The 26,250-nt window shown below is 40.4% G+C and overlaps 1 protein-coding gene across 3 annotated transcripts in view; it reads right to left on the reverse strand.

The window, feature by feature from the left end:
- ASCC3 (activating signal cointegrator 1 complex subunit 3) overlaps nucleotides 1-26,250 on the reverse strand; it is a 513,547-nt gene that overhangs the window by 271,819 nt on the left and 215,478 nt on the right. For all 3 annotated transcript variants that reach the window (XM_074948158.1, XM_074948157.1, XM_074948156.1), the window contains exon 12: nucleotides 3,239-3,415. In XM_074948158.1, coding sequence (XP_074804259.1) covers nucleotides 3,239-3,415 — 177 coding nt within the window. The remainder of the gene's footprint in view (nucleotides 1-3,238; nucleotides 3,416-26,250) is intronic.

The raw sequence follows: 26,250 nt of genomic DNA on the forward strand, positions 1-26,250 counted from the left end.
TATACTACATTTAAAGTCCTATCAAGCAAAATGGTGCTTCAGGACATGTTAGGAGATCGAAAGAATCTCTGACTGGAATTTTTGCCTAATTGATGTTTAACACTGGTATGGAACCAAACTTGTGTACAAACAACAGTAAGTTTTGAAACCATGTGTTCTGTTTTCACTTAAACAGAAGAGCATCATTTGGAAAGAGAATTATTTTGTACTTTCTTTGTCCAGTTTTAATTTTGTGCAGGCCAGGTTGTACACTGTAGCTAATTGTTTTCTAACCATATCAAATAAAACAGAGGGAAAAAAGCACTGTCATTGTCTAGTGTCTGGACTTAACAACAAAGAAACAAATACGCATTAACTCATGTACCTAAGAGTTTTATCCACTTCTACACTAGGGACCCAAAACCGGTTTGTTTTCCAATCCAACTATTAGGTATTTTTCCAATCTGGGCTGAGATGTATCTGCCCTTTTGACCAGAACAATAACCAGAGAGGGACAAATGCAAAGGTCTTTTCTGTTTAAGTTTTGGCATTTGTTACTCACTGAGGTAGGAAAGGTGTCTGAAAAACATCAGACTAATGCCTTAGACCGGGGGTGGCCAACCTGTGGCTCCGGAGCCACATGCGGCTCTTCAAAAGTTAATATGCGGCTCCTTGTATAGGCACTGGCTCCTGCGCTGGAGCTACAGGCGCCAACTTTCCAATGTGCCAGGGGGTGCTCACTGCTCAACCCCTGGCTCTGCCACAGGCCCTGCCCCGACTACACTCCCTCCCCTGAGCCTGCCATGCCCTCGCTCCCCCCCCCCCCCCCCCGAGCCTCCTGCAAGCCACAACACAGCTGGTCAGGAGGTGCGGGCCAGGAGGGGGAGGCACTGATCGGCGGGGCAGGGAGCTGATGTGGGGCTGCTGATGTATTACTGTGGCTCTTTGGCAATGTACATTGGTAAATTCTGGCTCCTTCTCAGGCCCAGGTTGGCCCCCACTTCCTTAGACCCATGTGCCTCCTAGCTGCTGAAAGTATGTGGGGAAATGACAGTGTTCATATTATGGCTGCTTCGACTAAAGTGAGGAGGATGCTGTCTGTTTTGAAGGGGCCTTGTGAGCAGTCTATGCACACAATCTGGAAACAGATTGCTAATTGGCCAATCTTCACTTTTTTGGATAAAGTTACTGGGAAGGTTGTGGCAAGGCAACTCTCATAATATCTAGCCGCCTCATAGCTCCTTGATATTTGCCAGACCAGCTACAAACACTGCATCTATTGTGTTGGCTGATGATCTCCTCCTAACAAGGGATAACGATTAAGAGTCCATACTAATATTATTAGACCTAACAGCTGCTTTAGTGGATTGTGTCAAGAGTTGCTTGTTGGCCCCACAAACATGTTTGTGCTATCTCCTTGGTCATGGGAGCGTTGGGAGAGTGCAGACAGAGACCTGGTTCTGCAAGGTCTCACACTCTGTTTGGGTAGGTTCAGTTCCTATATTGTCCTGGGAGAAATCTTCTGACATGGAGATTCAATACTCTGCATCCCTCATTGAAGATGCCAGCTGCTGTAAGGCACATTCAATTGAATCCACAATGTTTTTTCTACCTCAAATGTCTGATGACATTATTCTGAGCAATACAAGGACTTTTTCTTGGCCTGTGATATTAACGCAAACATCATATCTGTCTACCTTTGTTTGTCCACATGAGGAGGGGTCATTCATTGATAATTTCACTTCCTTGTTACCTTTTTTTTTGGCAGGGAAAGGGGAACTAGTTATTTCACAGTCATTTCAACAATACTTTGTGAAGTACTTGACATAGTTGTCTCCTTTCATTTTAAAGCTATAAAGCTTATTCCATAGTTGCTATTAGGATACTACATCTTTGCTTTTTTCTAATGATACAGTATGAATAAACTAAACATTCAAATGAAGTATTAAGAAATGATTAAAGAAAGGCAACAGCAAATATTATTGAAGGTACTTGAAACAATTAATGAAGGTTAAAATATGCACATCATAATAAGTACCATATGGTAAACTTATCCTTGTGTGCACATACGTGAAATGGCTCCCCTATGGTTTTAAGGCACCTTTCTTTTCTGCATTGCGGATGGAGTGAATTATTTAAAGAACCTAATGAGAAAGTCATTTTTCACGCTTTTAAAAACCTACCATATTATCGATGGAGCTCTGACACTAACTTTTGGTTGAAAACGTAACTTTAAAAAAATAGGCAACCTACAGTCTAGTAGGATTCTAAGGTAGTGTGACAAGTTGGCCTACAAAATAACATGATTTCTTATCTTACTTTGCTTTAGCAATCAGAGAGTAAAATATAGGGGAATTATTTCCAAGGCAAATCACGAAAAGATGTATATTTAACTTGTATTTCACTGCAGAATTAGTATTTTTGTTTTAAGCGTCAACTACATTTATCTCAGACTGATTTAATATGCAGTAATGAATTCTAATACAAATATAGTTACCTTTACATGATCTGTATACCTTGGTTATATTTTCTCTCTCTCTCATTTTGGAAAAGAATATAAAAGACTGAGTGAAAGACTACTTTCATGTCTCGCTATCAAAACTGCATGTATCAAAGCTGATAGCTTTTCCTATCATAAATTACTGATCATAGGTTTTGATCATAAATTAAATTACTCATATGGCATTTAGTACATCAAATCATATTTTTAACGTTTATGTCCAAACTACTTGAATACTTTCCACTGAGTTGAGTGCTGTCACTTCTTATGTATCCTAACAGCAAAACAAACCAAATTCCATAATTTCCACCAAAGATAGGGACTGAAATGGGAGAACCGGACAGAACAATCTGCTTTGAAAACACACTTCACAACAAGATTTTGGTAAGGAAACTCACCAACTGATCATAATAACTGCTGTTTAATCAGGATAGAGCTTTGTTATCAAACACTCTGCTTAATGGGGAGAGTACAAAGGAGATAAATGGTGCTTAACCACAGTGAAAATTCTAAGTTCCAGTCTAAGTTATGCAAGATGGTACTATTCTGAAAATTTGGAAGTAACTTCTGAGCCCGGGTGTTTGTGAAGAGATCTACTTACAATGCATGAGGCTCCTGCACTAAAAGAATAATATAATCTGGAGTATTCAACCACTACCCAGATAGGTAGGAAGGCATTTATAAGCACACATGCTGGAATCCATAGTTCTGTATAAAATGTCCAAAAAACCATCTTCCAGATTTTCCATAGTCATTTACCTTATTTGTTGTCTTAATTCCTATAAATGTCTGCCCAAGTGGTACAGGTCGAAAACGGCCATCGAAATAGAATAGTCCGATGTAGGGATTAACATGTAGAAATGTGGCAACATCGAGGTAATTAGGTAATGTAGCCGAAAGGCCCAAAATCCTGATCATGCTCTGCGTAGATTCAACCTATCAAAAAATTAAACAAATGACTTAGATATGAGTAAATAATCTGAGTTTTATAAATCAGATACAGAAAAGGATTAAAACATACCTTATAAAATAAGTGAGTCACACTATTTTTTCTTGCAAACAGCTAATAGTTTAAACATAAAGGAGGAGAACAGAACACAAGCTGGTGGTTGCTGTCTATTCTATACACCGCATCTCCATTAAAACATTCTACTACCTCTTCTCATTAAAACATTTTACTTCACCCAATAAAGTTAATAGTTTTGTACTGCCATAAAAAAGTTGTATCTGTAATAACAGCCACATTTAAAAGGTCAATACAGGGTTTAGTTAAGGAAAAGATAATTAGGCTCCCTCACTCCAATTCAGACCACAAATGTGAGGTTTATGAACCTGAAGACAATACCAAGGTAGGTGTTTAAATGGTATAATTAGGTTAATTCATTCTAACATTGCTGTCTGCCCTCTGAATTGATATACAGTCTCTACTGGAAAAAAATGTCAACTTATAACTATATAACTTTTTTAATGTAATGACATTATGTATGAAATGTCTTGATCAGATACACTCACATAAGCTTTTGTTGCATGAGATATTTCTTTTCACATAAGAGTTTATGTTACCTGTACTTGTAGAGAGAAACCATTTTCAAATATAATTTTTTTTTACTATTCTAGTTTAGTTTGCATAAACCTCAAAGCAATCTTTAAAGTAACAAACCATCATAAAATAATCACTTTTTAATTGTGCAATTTGTATCATCTCCTTTGCATTATGATTTCTTTTTGATACATAAATTTATTTTCTTCCCTGTAAACAGTGCAGATTTTATTATTTTTGTAAGAAGAGTAAAATTGATGCAGAAAAATACAATTACATGCATTATTCTGTTGAGGAAATCCAAGCTAAGGAGAAATCTCTGATTCTACCTTCCATGGCAAATTGAGACAAATTTGCCAGAGATTCAATGCAGCAGACACATGACGACTTCCATTTTTCAAAGACAAGGCATGTTAAAGTTCCTCTCATGAGAGAGTGCATTCAAGAAAACAAAGCCTCTGAGAAACCAGAGTGAGAGAAAATTTTCAGCATTCTCCATCATCTTCCTCTCCTCATCCCTCCGACCTCCTCACCTTTCCCCTTCATCTGTTCACATTCATGCTGTCACATTCCAGCTATTCTCCTTTACACTCCAGTTTCTCCATAATAAAAAAAGATATTTAAGAAATTAACCTGATTTTTTAAAAATAGTATACTAATAAATAGAAAGACGACATCTAAGACTGGAACATGATAAAAGTGTATAAAATAAAGAATGAAACAGAAAAGGCTGACAGGCAGAATGGAAGTTCCCAGTTTTTTAACACAAGAATAAAGGAACATTACTCTGAAATTAAAAGGTGGGAAATTCAAAACCAATAAAAGGAAATATTTTTTCACACAACACGTGATTAAAATGCAGACCTTGTTGCTATAGGAAATCACTGAAGACGAGAACTTAACAGGATTCAAATAGGAATTGGATATTTATATGGATATCAAGAATATCCAGGAGTTATAATTCATGACAAAAATTCTGTGTTTTGGGGCATAGGTCAATCTCTAACTACTAGAGTCTAGAATGAGACCTATGCAGGGGGCAGGTTATCCCATGTCTCCCTTCTGCTAGGTTCTTACATCTTCCTCTGAAGTATCTGGTTCTGGAACTATCAGAAACAGAATATATTGGTACAAATGGACATTGATTAAGTATGGTAATTCCTGTGTTCCTAAACATAGATATGAACTTGGCAAACGTAATGCTAATATTATTGGCATCTTCCCATTCCAACTTGTTTGCTATCAATCATGCTGTAATTAAACATAACACAAACACTTCAAAACATGCCACTTGTCATTTGCATGTCTCTAAAGCACACAGCATACTTCTGGGGAGTTAAATAATAATAATAATAATACCTCTCCACATCCAATCTTTCATCTGAACGTACCCCCCCCCCCCGTCATCTATTTTTGGATGTCCAGTCTCCATTTGAAACTCTCACTCTTCAAAACTGAACTTCACCCCTTTCCTTTTCTATCTCTCGTCAACTCTGCTATTCGTTCTGACAGAATCTGATCCTTTCCGCACTGTCAGATGTCACTTAGGGCACGAAAAAGGCTCTGTCATACCTGTCTATCTTGGGACACTCTTTGCATGTCCTCAGTGTTGTAAGTCTCAAAACCTTTCCCCCTCTTTGGCCTGGTCTACACCTAAAAAATAGATCGACCTAGCTACATGGGTCAGGGTGGGGAAAAATTTCACACCCTGTGCAACCTAGTTAGGTTGACCTAACACCACTATAGACCCAGGTCAACAGAATAATTCTTCCATTGACCTAGCTACTGCTTCTTGGAGAGGTGGACTAAATACATTGATGGAAAAAACACTTTGGTCGATATAGGACGCATCGACATTATGGCATTACAGTGGCACAGCGGCAGCACCATAGCTGTGCTGCTATAGCCACTGTAGTGTACACATACCCTAAGTATCACTTCATGGAGGGATTCTTTCATTCGGTATCTTTTAGGTCTTCTTCCAGCTGCCCAATGGCACACTTGCCATGACAGACATTAGATAAGTCTACGCAGCAAAAGAAGACCTGCAGGGTTAAAAATAATAGTGTAGATGTTCAGGCTTGGGCTGGATGCCAGGCTCTGAAACCTGGTGAGGAGGGAGGGTCTCAGAGCCCAGGCTCCAGCCCGAGCATATACATGGCTACTTTTAGCCCTGGAGTGAGAGCCCAAAACACTTAACATGGCCTCTGAGACTTGCTGCCATAGTTATTTGGTTTTTTGTACCTTTATTTTCATTCTAAACTCAGCCTGCTCTTCCCTTAGCTTTGCTACAACTGCTTCCTTTATTCTACAAAAGATGATACTGTAGACGACTTTGTCTATCACTGAAAGGAATGTAACACCTTTCAATTTAATATAATTACTTAGATCACCTTTCTTTTGGTATTTTGATCACAGTGCCATTTTTCTGGAGACTTTTCTTAGTCCCATACTTTATTGAAAAGTTCAGTACTTTTAATCAGTGGTCTCATCATCACAAGCTTTCAACGTGTGCCAGGTGACTGTCTTCATCTGCACCCATCCCAGGTTTTAACTTAAACTCTGCTCCGACTCTCAGGACCACAAACTGTTAAACTGGCAGACGCTTTATCTAGTGCTTTGCCAAGTTTTCATTTTGTCCTTTACCATTTTTACTACCTACGACGTAGCTCAGGCTGCACTCAGAGTTTTGCATTATAGTATGAAGGAGATTAATTTGTTGGATAAAGCATGTTTCCCTATTTGTTGGAGGAGAAAGAAAGTACTTTGTGAAAATGTGTGGAATCTGTCACTGACAGTGAAAATATACTGTGTGAGCATTAAGAGTCAATGAAGAGATGTCCCATAACTTGGTATTTCCTTGCTTTTTAGAGTTTGCATGGGTGAGCTGTCACACACACAACCTTAAATCCTTTTGAATAAAGCTGTTTATGGAAAACTATACACACAAATACTTTATGCATGTGTGTGTGTGTATGTGTGTGTACAGACAGATTGCATATATATATGTGCACGTGCGCACACACGAATTTCCCATAAATAATATTAGACTTGTGTATATACACGTGTGTATCTATACACACAATATGCTTGTATATGTACATACATATACACACACACATACATAAAATGATTGTTTATGGAAAATTCAACACACACAGGACCTGTCCCCTAAGGAATCTAAATCCCTTATACTTCAGGGCATAATCCAATCACTAAAATGGGGTTAAGAAGAAAATTTCTTATATTCAGGTTGTTCTTTCATTGTCCTTAATAGGATTTCCTTCACCCCCATCCTCCCCCAAGCTCCTGGACGTTAGCCATGTCAAGGACATAACACCGTAAGTGATGGACCCCTGGGGCTTATCTCAAATTCCCATGTTCCAAACTACTTGGGGCACCTTATATGAAAACTAGACTTTTGTCTCTAATGAGCTAACTTGGTCCTGTTGCTTATGCCTTAAATGGGATCAGACCTGTTCATTAAATCAAATGCATTGGTGTAGAGATGATGACAGTGTCCGAAAACAGGATTGTACATCCAGGCAGGGATTAATTAGTAGAAACAGATGAACTGACAAGAACCACAGTCTGGTTTCTAGTAAAAAAACCAAGAGTACTAAACAAGAAATAATATACAGGCCAGACTGCCTTTAAGCAAGACATTTTTTTTCAGCTTCCCAGGAAATGAGTCCTTTTTTATTAACACAATCACCGTGCAAACGTATGGAAGCACAATTTGTTAAAAATAATATGAAAGGTATGATAAAAGCAAATAATGAACAAAGAACATATTAAAAACAATTATTTGTGTACAGTAAGATGCTTTCATTGCACTTCAATTTATTTCTCCAAAACGGCCTCTATTGCCCATATGGTCCAGTTTAAGCGGCTTATTTTACAGAATGTATACAGTATATTTGGACAATTCATTTTGTGTGCATTTAAGTCAAAGAAAAAACAACATTACTCATGCAGCATATTGTTTTCACTCAGTCATTTTTATTTCTCAAACAAATTTGTTTCCTGAAGTCTTTGTACTATGTCAAACGTGATATCTTAAACAAATTGTATTTTTAAAGTTATCTGACCACCTTATAAATGTTCAACTGCAGAAGAGGTTTTGTTTTGGTCCTACCTGCCCACCAACTGAAAAACACTCCCTACTGCATAATAGCTCATTAGGTTTCCTTCAAATTTCCAAAACACACCCCCACAACCCAGTACTTGGGACCTGGAAATATGAGAGAGATTTCATCCCAACATCTGAGAGATTTCATCCCAATTTAAAAAGTTGTAAACCACAGATAATGGTTCAGACCACCATTATTGTGGTCTGAACCATAACTGCTTTGCTAGTGTGGCTTTAATTCCAAATAACGGACATAGATTTAATCTAAGGATATTGGTGCGGTAGAGTGGAAGTTTCACACTAGATACCTAATTAGTCTCTCTGAAATGCATGAAGGATGAACAAAGCGCCTGATTTTCTGCCTGATTATGTCCTATTCAAAGAAGCATCAAGTATGTCTTGAATATCAGGGCAGCAAAGGACTCAATCGTAGGGTGTTTTACATAAAGACAAAGCAAAGAAAGTGTGATGTCTTGATTAATGTGGAAGGATTAAATATTCTTGAGAAAAAAGAGAGGACACGCTTCTCAGGGGACATGAAGAGGAAAGATTCCTGATGCACAGAGAGCCCAAACTTGAAAACTTGTGTACAGAGACCGTTATAACAAGCACAGTAATTGATCATCAAAAATACAAACATGCATAAGGAGAAGTAGCTGTCAAGTGGTCAAAGTGTACTTATAAAGTGGTGTGGTAATGTGAGTGCAATGATCACAACTTGGATGATTAGGCAGTGGATGTGATCCACTCAATAGCATAGGAATACAGTAACATTAGCTAACTGATTGGTTCTCATAGAACACAATAAAGCACGAAGAACAGATGTGCACAGGGAGAACTCACACTTAGTCCTTTATTAGAGGTCACACAAAAAATCTCCAGAATAAGCAGTGGTTCAGACCTATAGCAGCATTGCCCACCCACTGCCTCGGGTCCCTGTTCTTAGGAACCTCAATAACTTTGACAGACTTTCATATGTTGAGTAACACCTCTCCTTGGGGGGTCTAGGTTTATTAAAGTTTAAAAGGCAATACAAGAACTCCCACCCAGCCTTCCAAGCTGATTCACAACCCTTTATGCAGGGTTCTTAGTCCCATCCCTGCTGCTTTCCTCTAGCAGATTTACTCTTCACACTACAGCCTTCCTAGCTGGCTCCTGCTCCGTGCAGACTTGCATCCCAGCCCTCTGTCTAAGAGCCAGGAAGAATCACTCTGTAGAATATCTCATTCAGTCCTCCTGCTCCCTGGAATCTCTCAACTTCCAAGACTTTGTACCCAGAGATTCCCTCTCTCCCCTTTGACTGTACAGGTGTCTCTCTTATCTACACTCCATGCCTCATTTAGACACACACCTGCCTGTCATGTGATACTGCTTATTTTCTGCACCTGGGAAGTAGAGCTAATTGTGTCACACCTGAGGCTGGACCCATTTCCTCCTCAAGGGCCAGTCACCTTGTGAAAAGGAAGATTTTACATTTCAAAAGTCTTGCACCAAGAGAGGCCTCGGAGAAGAGACCCTGAGCAAGCAGAGTAAAGACTGCATAGGAGCAGATGTTATCCTCAATAGAGCCCCCGTCCCATCCTTTCTGCAGGAAGAGATATGTGAAAGCGTGTACCAGGCCCTTTAAGGCCCCCTGCTGGAGGCCCCATGACTCTACTGCAGTGAATGTGGGTCTTCCATGCCTTTCTGGAGAGGCTTCATATGAAGTAGACAATAAAAGCCCAGCAGTCTTAATTAAAAGCGCTGCAGGGGCATAAGTAGTTCAGTTCCTGGCTGGGACTGGAGCAGTAAGGAAGGGTGCTCCACTCTGGCCACAGAAGCTCAAGAGAACCAGAAATTGAGTTCTGGTTACATTTTGCTTTCTGCAAGGATAGAGTGAATGTGAGAACTGTAACTCCAAGGGAATGGGTGACAGGGCAGAGATCTGGTGGGAAAAAGACCAGGAAAAATAGTATCAGCTAATGGAGGGAGTTAAAGGGAGCTGTATATAACCACTGTTCATGGGGTCCCTGGGTAGGGACCTGGAGTAGTGAACAGGCCCAGTTTCACCCACTGGCAACTGGGAAGTGGCCTCAGCCCTGAGAAGAGGACAAGAAAGGGCTGGAATTTAAAGGACTCCGGGAGGGGCTGAAGACCCTGGTAACAGCAGCTAGACAGTCTGGTGAACCCTTGGTTACCCCTCTCCCCTGGAAGGGGACTGAGCTTGAGAGAGGACCTAGCTGGACGGCTGCGGCAGTGAGAACCAGTGAAGACAAGAGTCTCCAGGGAGAAAGCCCTAGGAGCAGTGCTCTATAGCAGGGCAGCTGAAGGACCTAAAGTTAGCCCAGAAGAGGCTGAGAACTGAGCCCAGAGACAGGAATGAAGACACTAACAAGGGCACAATGATAGTCCTCGTTGGATCTTTTTTTACCCAGGAAGGGGTTCATTCATGCATATTAACTGTGCGTAACTTGGCTGGACAGCTGAGCCACTGAAAACCTGCCTAGTGAGAACAGCAGCCGACAGGAGGTGCCAGAGCCAAGAAAGATTGCAGCATTGTACCTAGCTGACAGAAGGCGCTCATGAGAGGTGAGTGACCCATCACAGGGAACAAATTATAGTTTAAAAACCTGTGCTGGATATGCCTGATGCTAATAACTCTTCAGAAGCATAAAATGTGAACTGATTTCAAATCAATTCCATTTTTCTCTATTTAAACAACTCTTTTGGTCTTGAAACTAAGACCAGTGGGCATTTGCTGATATACTAGTTCTGCTGCTTGTTCACAAGCACCAGCAAGATGACATCATGTTAATCTGGAAGTCTACTTGCATTCTTTTCTTCTAATCCATAAAGAAACTGAGATCTAGACAAGTTAATACTATATATTAATTTTCCTAAGGCCCTTAAAGTAAGAAAATATTAGCTTCAAAATGCACTTGTGGGTTCCTTTAATTCAACACACAGTAAAACTACATGAAGCATTTAACAAAAACACTTCATGTTAACTCTGAAACAATGTACTGTCTTGCACATCAAATATAGTTCTGTGCTATATAGACCATGGTTTCTGAGCAAAACAATAAACCCATGTCTTCAAACTATACCATTTTAGCTTGAAAATACCAGTTGTAATTTGCAAGGCTTCACTGGTGACACCATTGTAAATTTAACATTTCAGTTAAAATTTATTCATCTGGCAAATGAGTTAGTTTGATCTCTAATTAGAAGATAGGAAAAAATCTGTCCTGCATTCTAACTCCATATGAAACTCAAATGGGAGGGTTAACATCGATGCAAGCATAACTCAAAGTATCAAACACCATTAATGGAATTTCCTTTTCTACATAAAATAATGCTTAAAATATCTGAAAGTTAAAGTTTTTAGCACGATGATTCTTCTGTTTCATGTACATTAACCCATAAAAATATTGGAAAGTTCTGAAATAAATCCACAGGTAAATTCTGGGGGTTTATTTTGCTTAAATATGAAGATATAAACAAAATACTCATTGAAATATTGTTAATAATCTAGTTTAAAGCCACAAGTGACAGAATATTCAACATTAAATAGGATGCTTTTTAAAATCATCCCTCAGTATGTCAGTGTTCTCCAATACACGCATCACAGTATGTTCAATCAGATTTCTCTGATTTTTCTGTATTGTCAACAGTATTTAAAGTAGACACATTAGAGTAGGAGCCTCGACTAGGAATTTCATTGGCTTCATGAAGTTTGTTAGGTTATCAAGATTATTTTTCAGGGTTGGGGTGGGTCAGTTCGCATCTTTGTTATTGTCAATGATGTGGTACATTGTGTGGACTGTTACATTAAAGTTAATCACTATTGGGCATCCCCAAGAGCAAGTAACCTAAATCCTGATCTAAAAGAAGGAAAACAGGTAAGAGAGAACCATTTAAGCACTGGGTCAAAAAAAAAAAAAAACCAAAACCACACCACACCAGATTCCTCCCCCAAAAGTGTTCTCAGCACTCAAAGTTAGGACCAGAACTAGAACTGCTTTTAAAAATAAAAGGGAAGCAGGAGGTTGGGGTGGAGGTTGGGGTACAAAATATCTCAAAAAAAAATCTTGGCAGATTAACATCAAATTTACACAAAACAGTGCAAAGAGGTCTGCATGTGAGCTCTTCAACAGAATCTAATCCTTCCTCTACTGAAATAAATGTAGAGTTTATCAACATAAGGCTTATTAATTAAAAATACCTTAATTATGGAACCAGTTGCTCTACAGTATAGTAAAAGTAATTAGAAAAGTCAATATTTGTCAGCCATAGGAATAACAGAAAATGTGTGGCAACTGATGGAAAATTTTGACTTTTTAGTAACAGCCACTGTACCAAAACTTTCATATAAAATCAGCAATACAATAAAATATGACTCATTGTTTCCTTTCATCGTGCCCTTTCCCTGTGCCTTGGAATCCCTCTTTGATCATGTACCGAGATTCTTTGCTCACATCCAACTCTTTCCTAAAAACTCACTTTGATCCACTTAAAGAAAAGGAGTACTTGTGGCACCTTGATGCACTTGCCTTCCACCACCAGCTCTCCACCACTCTGCCCTTGTATTCATACAAAATACTACAAACTTTTTTTTAAATAAGTAAAGAACCAGGGAGCAACAAGAAGCGTGCTCAACCTAAACAAGCCAAATTGCTTGACAGTCATCACTCTCCTTGCTCAACTACTTTGTGCTTGTATATGTAATCTGAATTGAAGGCTATTTGGGTCATAAGCTATCTGTAAAGTATCTTGCATGCTTATAGTTCTTTATAAATACAATACACTACTACTACCCAGGAGATACAGCGTGGCCAACCTAATGCTGTTGTGGTAATTGTAAAAGGCCAGAGAAAAAAAGTTAACTGTATATCCTTTTCTCCTCCTCCTCTTTCTGCTGTAATTATAGCTTTATCCTTTCAGTGATTTATATCTAGATGTGAACTTTATTTTTTTCTAATGATTTACAGATTTTTTTAGAATGTGGGAATCAAAACTGATTGTATACTTTGTGTACTGTGTCTTCATTTGTAATCTCTGAACGTGTTAATTTGTGTTTATATTTGCCCGTATATGTTTTTAAAAGTCTGCCTTAACGCCCATTTGCATATTTTATATACATACACTGCATAAAAATTCATATTTTGGTGTTCCTGTGTCATTCATCGTTTTTATTACAGTTGTGCCTAGAAAGTCTCTGACCCCATTGTACTAAGCACTGGGCACACCTTTACTACTGAAATTGCTTGAGTGTCCCAAATCTAAACATTTCTAAAATAATGAAACAGTTATTTTTAGAAATGTAATTTAGAATCTAAACCAGTTGACCTTGGTATTCACTTTAAGTGTGTTCTTCATTCTACTGAAACATGTCCTTGAAGAATTTATTCTTAGGGTTTAGATGGAGGATGTCTTCAATAATCTTGAGCTAAAGATCTCACATAAGAAAAATCTGCAATAAAACCTCAACAGTTACAAGATTTCCTTTTGAGGAATAAATAGCAATCTTGTTTGTGTGTCCAGTTCTTTAAAGGATTCACTGTGCCTTATCAGTTTGATAAACAGGCTGTTATAACACTTCAGAAACAGGATTAGGTCAAGGAATAAAGCTGTTTTATATATGTATCTAATTCAAAGGAAACTACAATTCTGTTGGGGAAAGTGACAGCACATCTTCTCTTCGTTTAGTCAATACTGTCATAGAATCATAGAACCGCAGAAATGGAAGGTACCTCAAGAGGTCATCTAGTCCAGTCCCCTGCACTTTATCTAGACCATCCTTGACAGGTGTTTGTTTAACCTGCTCTTAAAAATCTCCAATGATGGAGATTCCACAACCTCCCTAGGCAATTTATTCCAGTGCTTAACTAACCTGACACTTAAGAATTTTTTCCTCATGTCCAACCTAAACCATCCTGTGACACACTGTACCTCGAGGGAACACTCAGCACACCCCCCTGTTCATCCTTATAATATGATTGTGTGGTATCCAATGCAAAGTTTGTCATATCGGTTGTCTTTGGAAGGCTCATGATGCACGAAGCATTGTTGTTATAGTAATGTTATAGGTTGCAATTTCACGTAAGTAGTTATGAGGCTCAAAATGTGTCCTCATGGCTTAAAATAAGCCCAGGCAAAACACCCTAGGAGCAGAGGGGCAGTTCACACCTCATCAGGGCTTGTATGGGACAAACCTAGCCCAACCTCACAGGAACAAAGGACACTGGCCTAGACAGCAACAAAGGATCTGTTGGACTCTTGAGTGAGTTACCCCCCGTTCCCTTCGTCAGTTTATGACTATGATGAGGTAATGCTCACCTTACTCTGAAGGGAGGGGCAAAGCCAAGATGGAAGAAAGAACATGATAAAAGGGAGAGACATTTGCCATGCTCTCGCTCTTCCACCTCCAACTACAGACACCACCACCAAGCGACTGAAGAGCTGATCAAAGGGGAGAGCCTGGCTGAAGGGCAACCAGCCAGCCTATGGTGAGAAGCATCTAAGTTTGTAAGGGCACTGAAAGTGTTAAGATCAGCTTAGACTGCGTTTTGCTTTTATTTTATTTGACCAAATCTGATTTCTTGTGCTTTGACTTATAATCACTTAAAATCTATCCTTCTAGTTAATAAACTTGTTTGTTTATTCTACCTGAAGCAGTGTGTTTGGTTTGAAGTATGTCAGAGACTCCCCTTGAGATAACAAGCCTGGTGCATATAAACGTCTTTGTTAAACTGACGAACTAATATAAGCTTGCAGTGTCCAGTGGGCATAACTGTACACTGCAAGATGGAGATTCCTATGGTTGTGTCTGGGACCAGAGATATTGGCTAGTGTCATTCAGATGCACAATCCAAGCAGCAGCTGGACAAAAGTGCTCACTCATGTAGCTGGGAGCAACTTACATGCTAGAGGCTGTGTGTGAATAGTCCAGGAGTGGGGGTTCTCACAGCAGAGCAGGACAAGACTGGCTCCCTCAGAGTCAAGGATTGCAGTGACCTAGCAGATCACCAGTCCAGATAACACCAGGGGAACATCACACACCCTTTGCTGCAATTTAAGACAACTGCTTCTTCTCCTATCCTCAGAGATTAAGGTGAACAATTTTTCTCCCTCCTCCTTGTAAAAACCATTTATGTACTTGAAAACTGTATCAGGTCCCCTCTCAGTCTTCTCTTCTCCAGACTAAACAAATCAGTTTTTTTTTTTCAATTTTCCCTCACAGGTAATGTTTTATAGACTTAAATTTTTTTGTTGCTCTTCTCTGGACTTTCTCCAATTTGTCCACATCTTTCCTGAAATGTGGCTCCCAAAATAGGACACAATACTCCAGTTGAGGCCCGATCAGTGCAGAGTAGAACAGAACAATTACTTCTCGTTTCTTGTTTAAAACACTCCTGCTAATATATCTCAGAATGTTTGCTTTTGTTGCAAGTGTTACACTGTTTACTCACTGTAACCCCCAGATCCCCTTCTGCAGTACTCCTTTCTATTTCCCATTTTGTATATGTGCAACTGATTGCTCCTTCTTAAGTGGAGTACTTTGCATTTGTCTTTATTGAATTTCATCTTATTTTCTTCAGACCATTTCTCCAGTTTGTCCAGATAATTTTGAATTTTAATCCTAACCTCCAAAGCACTTGCAACCCCTCCCATCTTGGTATTGTCCACAAAGTTTATAAGTGTATGCTGTATGCCATTATCTAAATCATTGAAGAAGATGTTAAACAGAACTGGACCCAGAACTGATCCCCGCGGGACCCCATTCTATGTGCACTTCCAGCTTGACTGTTAACCACTGATAACTCCTCTCTGGGCATGGTTTTCCAACCAGTTATGCAGACACTTTATAGTGACTCCATCTAGGTTATACTTCCCTTGTTTGTTTATGAGAAGGTCATGCAAGACAGTATCAAAAGCCAAAATATACCAAATGTACTGCTTCCCCACTATCCGCAAAGTTTGTTAACCTGTCAAAGAAAGCTATTATGTTGGTTTGACGTGATTTGTTCTTGACAAAGCCATGCTGTTACTTATCACCTTATTATCTTCTAGGTATTTGCAAACTGATTGCTTATTTGTTCCATTATCTTTCCTGGTACTGAAGTTAAGCTGACTGGTCTGTAATTCCCTGGGTTATCCTTATTCCCCTTTTCATATATTGGCACTATATTTTCCTTATTCCAGTCCTCTGAAATCTCTTCTGTCTTCCTTGAGCTTTCGAAGATAATCAATAATAGCTCAGATACCTCCTCAGTCAGCTCCTTGAGTATTCTAGGATGTATTTCATCAGGCCCTAGTGACGTGAAAACATCTAACTTGCCTAAGTAATTTTTAACTTGTTCCATCCCTATTTTCATTTTTACTGGCATTCTCTGAGTTAGATCTCCAATTGCTACTAACCTTTTTGGTAAAAAAAAAAAAAAAAAAAAAAGAGCCATTTAACACTTTTTCCATTTCCACATTTTCTATTATTGTTTCCCCCACCTCGCAGGGTAATGGCCTACTCTGTCTTTTGTCTTACTCTTGCTTCTAATATATTTACAGAATCTTTTCTTGTTACCCTTTATATCTCTAGCTAGTTTAATCTCATTTCGTGCCTTGGCCTTTTTTAATTTTGTCCTTATATATTTGTGGGGGTCTTTTTATATTCATCCTTTGTAATCTGACCGAGTTTCCACTTCCCGTGAGACTCTTTTTTTGAGTTTCAGATCACTGAAGATCTCCTGGTTAAGCCAGAGTGGTCTCTTGCCATACTTCCTATATTTCTTATGCAGTGGGATATCTTGCTCTTATGCCCTTAATTATGTCTCTCTGAAAAACTGCCAACTCTCTCAAACTGTTGTATTCCCCTTAGACTTGCTTCTTATTGGATCTTATCTACCAACTCCTTGAGTTTGCTAAAGTCTGCCTTCTTGAAATCCATGATTTTTATTGTGTTATTTTCCCTTCCACCATTCCTTAGAATCATGAACTCTACCGTTTCATGATCACTTTCACCCAAATTGCCCTCCACTTTCAAATTCTCAACCAGTTCCTTCCTATTTGTCAAAATCAAACCTAGAAGAGCATCTCCCCTAGTATCTTTCTCCACCTACTGAACTAAAAAAATGTCTCCAATACATTTCAAGAACTTTTTAGATAATCTGTGCCCTGCTGTATTATTTTCCCAACAGATGTCTGAGTAGTTGGAGTCCCCCCGCAACACCAAGTCCTGTGCTTTGGATGATATTGTTAGTTGTTTAAAAAAAGCCTCATCCACCTATTCTTCATGGTTGGTGATCTGTAGTAGACCCCTAACATGACATCACCCTTGGGTTTGTTTTTGTTTTTTTTACACCCCTTTTATCCTTACCCAGACACTTTAAACAAGTGTGTCTCTTATTTCCATCTTAATCTTGGTCCAAGTACATACATTTTTAATATAAGGCAACACCACCTCCCTTTTTTCCCTACCTGTCCTTCCTGACCAAGCTGTACCCGTCTATACACATATTCCAATTCCATGCTTATTGTCCCACCAAGTTCTGTTTGCCATCTGTGTCATAGTTATGTTTATTAATTGGTATTTCAAGTTCCTCCTGTTTATTCCCTACACTTCTTGCATTGATATACAGACATCTAAGATACTGATTTGATTCCCCACCCCCCACTGCTCTCTATTCTCTCTTGTCTTTCCTTTATCCCTGCTATAACGGCCAATGCTCCCCCCAGATTCCGACACCATATATTTTTATAAGTGTATGACACACTATACGTATAAAAAAAGAGATGTAAATATTAGCCACCCGTTGCTGAGCACCCTTCTCCAGCACTATCTGCTCTTATGCTCACACTTGATCCTTTATAACTGATATGTACTTTATAGTGTAGATTGCTCAGAGTAGATAGGTCTTTCTTTCTTATTGTGTCGTTAAATCAACATCACATTATATTATTATTTGTATTCCTATAGTGCCTAAGAGTTCTATTCATGGACCAGAACTCCACTGTGCTAGGCACTGTACAAACACAGAATAAAAAGAAGGTCTCTGAGCATAAGAACGGCCAGACTGGGTCTGACAAAAGGTCCATCTAGCCCAGTAACCTGTCTTCTGAAAGTGGCCAATGCCAGGTGCCCCAGAGGGAATGAAGAAGAACAAGTGATTCATCCCGTCATCCATTCCCAGCTTCTGGCAAACAGAGGCTGGGGACACCATTCCTGCCCATCGTGGCCAATAGCCATTGATGAACCTATCCTCCATGAACTTATCTAGTTCTTTTTTGAACCCTTAAGAAGCTTACAATTTAAGATTGCCCCAAGAAGCTTACAATTTAAGTAGACAGACAACATCCTGTGAGACTATGGAAAGTCTACGGGAAGACTCATTTTATCTGCCTTCCATACTTCATATTCTTAGCAAGTTTCCCGTTTTCACCTATTAAGACACTGTATTCCTAGAATCAAGATTGATAAAAACAGAATGCATCTCTCATGCATCATTTAATTTTGTCATTGAATTCAACAAGACAGACATCACTACACTTTATACAAATTAATCTTTGATGTATGGTTAGGATGCTAGCCTGGGACTTAGGAGAGCTGGGTTCATCTCCCTGCTGCCATTTACTTAGTTTCTCTGTGCCTCAGTTCCCTGTCTGTAAAATGGGAACGGTACTTTCCTACCAGGGGAGTTATGAGAATAAATACATTAAAACTTATGAGCTGCTCAGACACTACAGTAATTGAGGCTTGCTAGACACACCTAATCTGGATTTAAATGCCTCTGACTTTGTCATTCCTCATACAGCTTTCTGTCCTGGGCAGCTCAGTTATGCATCTATAAAGCATTACCTTACCATGCAAATTGAAGATATTAATGAACACCCAAGATACAAAGCGCAGAGGTGGAAAATCTTTAGTTTGACTGATACCTGAAAGGAGTCCTATAGGTATTAATGCTGTAACCAAAACACACTCTTGTTCGTTCCAGCTCATGTTTATGGCACTCTGACAATGCAGTAATATGGTCCATAGAAATGCCTAGATTAGATATAGGGCTTGTCTACATGGGACAGTTTTACCGGTTATATCGATATTGTTATACAAGTATAATTCCCCCTATCTTATTCAAGTATAAGTGTGTCTTTTTTTGGTGTAGCTTAAACCTCTTCCCAAGCAGCACAAAAAAGAAAAAAGGAAAAGAAAACTGTTACTATCTGCTGCTGTGGAGACAAAGAAACAGGAGCAGAGGGGACAATGGATGCCAAAACACTGTTCCGCATCCATGAGCTGCAGAGACGAGAGCAGCCCAGATGTCCAGAACCGTAGGAGACGCCGGACTACAGAAAGCCAAGAGGAGGTGCCAAATTGTGGGGCAGATCTTAAGCTTACCCTAAACCATGTTAGAAAGAAGTGCAGGCAGAGGTGGAGGATGGGGCTTGCTTGCTCACTCTGGCCCAGTGTTAAACTGTTGCACCCTGGATAAATAATAAAAGAATCATTAGGCCAGAGGGCAAACATTAGAATGACTCTGTAGCCTGATGGTTAGAGCACTCAACAGGAAGGTGGAAGGCCCAGAATCAAGTCCCGCTATTCCAGTTACTTTTAAAAATAATTTAACCACCACGGAACAGCTTCAACAGGAGAGACTGAAGGAGCCCTACATCAGAATATCCTATTGCCAAGTGGTTAGGGCACTCACCTGAGGGGTGGCAGATCCCAGTTCAAATCCCTTCCCCCCCTCAGGTAGATCCCAGGTGAGTACCTTAACTACTTGGCTAAAAGTTATGGAGGAAGTTCTGGCACCCCCCACTATATTTCTAGCATTTCACGTAAGCTTCTATATATGGGCTCGATCCAACAGGTGAGGTCTGAACACCCTTACTGGATCAGGCCTCACAGTCAAGTCAGGCGAAGGATTGCCTATCTTCCTCTTGTTTGTGCATTGAACTGAGGCTTAGGAGTCTAGCTGCCTGACAAGGGTCTGCAGTGCACAGGCTTAGAGGTAGAAACAGGCACTTAGGGAACTTCTGCTGCAAAAATTTAGGCATTGGGCAGGTTTAGGCACCTCAGGGTTTGGGGGTCAATGAACAGCAGTTTTCTGAATCCCAGTGGGATGTAGGCAGCTAAGTCCTTTTGTGAATCTAGCCCATCTAGTCATCACTGGTTTAATGATTCCTTGATTATCTTTCTGATTTAAATTCTTTTGGGCGGGATTTTGATTTAAAGTTTAAAAATTAGCTTTGCAGACATGATTTTACTCATGAGTTGTTTTCTCCAGACGTGTTTTAAGTTATAGATATTCTGACATTGTGCTTCAGTTTTACCAGAGTGCGCATTGCAACAGTACTTTTAACCATTATAGGCCAGATGCAAATTTGTATTAGAAGCAAATTTAAGACTAAAATTTTGCAGAGTTCAGTTTTTGATTCTACAGGTTAAAAAAAAAAAAGACAGAAAATGAAAGGTTTAATACATGTGACACCAGCTGGCTTGACCTACTACACAACAGTGTATTGAGCAACGATCATCTTTATCAATGTCTGAATAAATGAATCCCCATCTCGTGAGAGGCATGTTGGCATATCAGTAAATTCCAAATGTAGCAGAGGTATGGAGAAATTACTGATCTGTTATCATTCTGATGGAACTCTCAGTCCCAGATGTCAGCTCCCTCACATGAAAACACTGAGAACACCACGTGCTTTTGAAAATGTATACCCCAAAAGGTAGCAGCAGCAGAATGGAACACAAGCCTGACCCTCCCCCTATTACCAATCATATGCTATCTGCTCGAATTAACTGCTGGACTTCCAGTTAAATGTGGATTGCACAAAAGGCAATGATTCCAAAAGTAGTAAGTAATTTAAATATAAATTATTTAACATATGCCAAAAAAATTCATGTGCCAAAAATCAAACATCACAAAAAGTAACATCCAGACACTGAAAGGAGGTGTGGATGAGTGTCTTAAGTTCTTCAGAGCAACAGAATTTCAGACCATTCAGTCATGTGCACTGTCACCTTAAAGCCAGTGGCTGATGTGAAAGTCCATTTATGAAGAGGACTGCCTCCCTTTGTGGAAAGGGTCCAAGTGATGACACACTGGCCCAGGAGAACTCAGCATGGACTTAGCCTTTCACAATGGAGCCTTCACCTGCTTCCCAAACAAGATGTTTCTTGCGTAAGGAAGCTCTAAGCTCTCTCTGGATCAGACAGCAGAATAAGGAAAGCTGAAACCAAGCAAACCTATGGAAGCCTAATCCCAAGGCACTAGCTTTTGCTGCTGTATCATCTGCATCAAAACCTATCTACATCTGATACCAGACCAGACCTACACCTTTGTCCACCAAGTTTCTAAGTTCCTGGTATTTTTTGCTGGATAGAGATTTGACCAAGTTAGGTCTTCTTCTTTAAAATAATTTAATCCGTTTGGCCATGAAAGCCTAATAATCTATTATTAAAGGTGGCAATTGCAGATTGGTAACACAATGCACAAAAGAAACCCAACACTACAGATCATTACCATGTGAGCAGCAACTGTTCCTTCGAGCCATTGTTGCCTCTATCACCACTATCTAGATGTGAGTGCTAGTTTCTGTGCAAAAAAAAAAAAAAAAAACCCTCCGACCACTCCTCATTCAGAATGCTTCAAATTTAGCACTGACAACTTAATACAGGGGTGGGCAAACTACAGCACGGGAGCTGCATCCGGCCCTCCAGACGTTTTAATCCTACCCTTGAGTTCCGTGCAATTCCTGGAAGCAGCAGCATGTCGCCCCTCCGGCTCCGACATGTAGGGGCAGCCAGGGGGCTCTGCACACTGCCCCCACCCCAAGCAATGGGGCAGCACACACTGTCTGGCCGTGCCTCCGCGTAGGAGCTGGAGGGGGAACATGCTGCTGGTTCTGGGAGCTGCTTGAGGTAAGCGCCGCCTGGAGCCTCCACCCCTGACCCCCTCCCGTACCCGAACCCCCTGCCTCCCCTCCTGCCCTCCGAACCCCTCGGTACCATCCCAGAGCACTCTCCTGCACCCCCAACCCCTTATCCCCAGCTCTAGCCCAGAGCCCGCACCCCCTTCCGCACCCCAACCCCCAATTTTGTGAGCATTCATGACCCACCACACAATTTCCATACCCATATATGGCTCTCGGGCCAAAAAGTTTTCCCACCCCGGCTTAATGGAAGCCTCAGAGAAGACACTGTGATGAGCAGGTCACCCAGTATATACTCGAATCACTGTCTTTATCTCTGCCACAAAAACATGAATGCAGAAGGGATAAATCTGGGACTTTTTAACTATACTGGCTGGGAACTGTGACAATGAGTTGCTGACTCTCTTTCAATGGCTCAACACCATCTGCAGAGATTCTGTTTCATCAGATAAGCCAGCATGCCTGAAGGATGACTTGAGAGCCATTCCCAATGTTTTCTTAGAGTCCTGAGTGACATCTGCAAGTAACTTTAGCCTCCCTTGAGTTTTCAGCCAACTCCAAGGCAAATGATGCAGCAGAGATGGTTGTCTGCCACCAACATAAACCAGCCACAAGGACATGGTTTGTAAGCTACAGAACAGTTCTCCATCCTTCTTAGGTGTTGATCAGTTTGGCATCCTATAAACACACAGTGCTGAGGTGAATCATCAGAACTGCTGCAGACACAGACGTCAAGATTCAAGCAGGGGTCCCAGACGCCAAAAAAAAAAGGGGGGGGGGGGAGAATAATCCAGCTGGTGTTGGGAGTACCAGAAACACTGACACAGACCCAATGAAACCCTAATTGAATGCAAAGAAACACAGGAACCAAACCAGGCAGTGAAGTACTAACATCAGCGTTCTCTCTGCAGCCATCAGCAGCAATGCAGAAGCACAGGTCATGAAACACCAGCTCCGCTGAGTTGGTCACTGTGATGGGCAGTATGTACTTCCCTATACAGTGACTGCACTAAACATGTTCCTCCTTTTCCACGCCTTACTGCTTATTGGCTATTTACACTGGTTTATACTGTTCACATGGTAATAGACATGAACAGAAAAGAGTAACAACATTAGTGCTCTCTCTTGGTCAGTCCTTATCATTTTACCTTGATCACCAGGTAAAAGCATCAATCCCAATTCATGAACACTCACACTTTTTTTTTTTTTTAATCCCCTCCAGTAAAAAGTAAGGAAAATTTCAAAGGAGTTTAGAAACTTCACAGATCAAGTTTGTATTTCTGCAAGACCTACCTTGACGTATATCTACTCCTTAAAGACCTATCAATAGTTATTCACTATGAAATTCAAAACTCACAAATTAATCACCATAACTTGCAAAAAATATTTTTAATTATTTCTCACTGAGAAAAACATTTTTGGAGTTTTTAAGACTAAGCTGCTCCCTGCCCTCCTCCCCCATGATATTACAGAAAAGAGTGGGAATTTTTCAAAAAATAATTTAACTTTTCCCCCTAATTCTTGTCTCAAAGCGTATCATCTAATTAACATCAAATCTTGTATAAAAAACAATTCCCTTGAAACCTAGCTAAGAATAGTCATTAATTTTCGTTGTTGCTGCTTTGGTTTTGTTTGTTTTTAAAGATGGGTGGGGAGGAGATCAACAGTAGGTTTATAATGGAAACTTTTTTTAAAAACCTTAACTGTTGAGTCATGAAAATCTTTTAGGAATGATTTTTAACAACACACCCCAAGCCATACATTAAAGGAGTTAAGAGTTTCAGTACAAAGCTTCCATTTTGTTAGCAACAGTTTTCTTTTCACCATTACTAAACAATAGGAAATACTATGGTTCCATTAAAGGTTAGTAACATTACAATGAATGAATATAATTTCTTGTCTTTAATAAACAAAAATGGTAAGTGGGAGAGCAAAAAGAAAATGTTACAACTGCAAAATCAAAAAGCATATTACTATAAAAACTTTTTTTAAAAAAATCAGTCTTATATAGGATTCAGTTTAAAAATCTATGCCCCGTAAGTATTCGGAACAGAATGCATTTGTTACTAGGCAACCGCCTGGTTGAGTAATTTTATAAATGAGTTTAATTCTGCCACCACTGACTCCAAGGGCTTAAAATACTCTGATCTCACCATTCTCCACTTACAGAACTTTTACAAAAATCAAGAAGTATGCTGAAAAAAAAAAAATGAAGAACAATGTTTTCATACTATCCTGCCATGGCTTAGGAGCCAAGATAATTTTCCCTCAGCCAGCATGCTAAGTATGTGTTATGTTGCCTCTCAAAGGCTTAAATCTTGAAAGTTAGAGAAGTATCACAGTCCTGTGCAACCCCATGTTAATACTCATGAATGACAAAGTTGCAAAACACATGGTAAGCCTATTGTTGTTCCTTAATATTTAACGTGTTTATTATGGACATGCCTATGGGCCGACCAGACATGAGGGCCCCATTATGCTAGGCATTGTTCAGATACCTACCCCGAAGATATTATAATCTAAATAGACATGACGAACACAAGATGGGGAAGAGGTACAACACACGCACACAGTGAACAACACGATGGCAGCAAATGTCATGTTAGTTCCACATCGTTTTGATTTTTGGATGGGTTTACTTAGGAGGGATCAGTTAATGGAAAGAAAAGGGAAGGGTATTGGGGGAGGGAGTGGAAAAGAGAGTGAGGTGTGGAGTGAGGTTAAGGTGAAGAGACTGTGGGCTTGTCTACACAAACACTTAGTTCGTAGCAAGCTAGGGTGTAAATCTACCCAGCACTAACCTACCATGCACTTGGACCATGCTGACAACACTAACAGTTCCCTAATGCAGCGGTTCTCAAACTGTGGGACGAGCCTCCCAAGGGAGGCAGGGGAAAGTGTCAAGGAAGACATGAGCTGTGTGTTTGTTTTTTTTTTAAGAAGCTCAGGTGGCTGGGGCTCATGCAGAAGGGCCATGCACATCCAGGAGGCAGGGGAAAAGGAGACAACTGGAGCCCCACCGAACTGGAAGTGACAGCTGGAGCACCGCCATCTGGGTTCTCCTCCTCCTACCCCAATCCCTCACCAGAAGGCAGCCCAGACTCAGACTCTTCTCCCACATACAATCCCTCACCAGAAGGCAGCCTGGACTTGGGCTCTCCTTCCCCCAACCCCTGTCCTGCACCTGAAGGTGGCAGGGCTCCAGCAGTTAGCCATAGAGTGGCAGCAACAGCCGAGAAGGAAGGGTGGCAATGAGGTGCTAAATCTCACTTTTCACACTCCCACCCTTACTTCTGTACTGCTGCTGGTGCAACATTGCCTTCAGAGCTGGGTGGCGGTATATGTACTTGGGAAGGCGGGATTAAATGACTACAGGCACAAAGAACGGGGGGGCGGGGGGCGGGCAGATTAAATACATTTGAGAACTACCGCCCTACTACATTTAGATTAACTCCTCTTTTCAAAGTGGGGTAGATCAAAGCACATTAGGAACTGTTGGGGCGCGCATCAGCAGGATCCACACAGACACTCAATGTGCAGCAGGCTAGTGAAGGGTAGATTTACACCCCAGCTTGCCACAAACTAAATGTTCATGTAAACAAGCCCAGTCAGGAAGAGGGAGCAGGAGGTTTGGACCCCTCACCAGGAGCAGAGGAGAGAGAACGTCTAGTCAAACTGGAAAATTCTCTAATTTTCCAAAAATAATTTCCTTTGCTGCTTCTGCCCCTACTGGCTGCAGTTTCTGGGCTTGTCTTCACAGTGAGGTAATATGCTCTCAGGGGTGTGATTTCTGAAGTGCACTTACAGGCTGTACATGAATTAATCTGTGTAGACCTTGCTGGTGCACATTAAAGGGTTTCCTAGCATGCTTTAACATAGCTCAGACCAGTTAATGTGCAGCATATTAATGTTCTTAAAAATCGCACCCCCGAAGAGAGCATTAGACAACCATGTAAGTAAGAGCTCTGTCTGGTTGCTCTCTGGCTACCAACTGATCCTAGTACCCCGAGCGTTGAGGGTACCTTCTGCAAAATTCTGGGTCTGAGTGGTGCTGGAAAGTGGCGAGGGGCGCGGCCTGGCTGGATCCTGCCCACTACAGCAGTTCCTGTTTTAGCTGCTTCTTCCCCTACCAGAAGGAGTATGTTCCTTAACTTGTGAACAAAAAGGAAAGATGGACTCTGTGAT

The sequence above is a fragment of the Natator depressus genome, chromosome 3 (assembly GCF_965152275.1).
Source record: "Natator depressus isolate rNatDep1 chromosome 3, rNatDep2.hap1, whole genome shotgun sequence".
Lineage (NCBI taxonomy): Eukaryota > Metazoa > Chordata > Testudines > Cheloniidae > Natator > Natator depressus.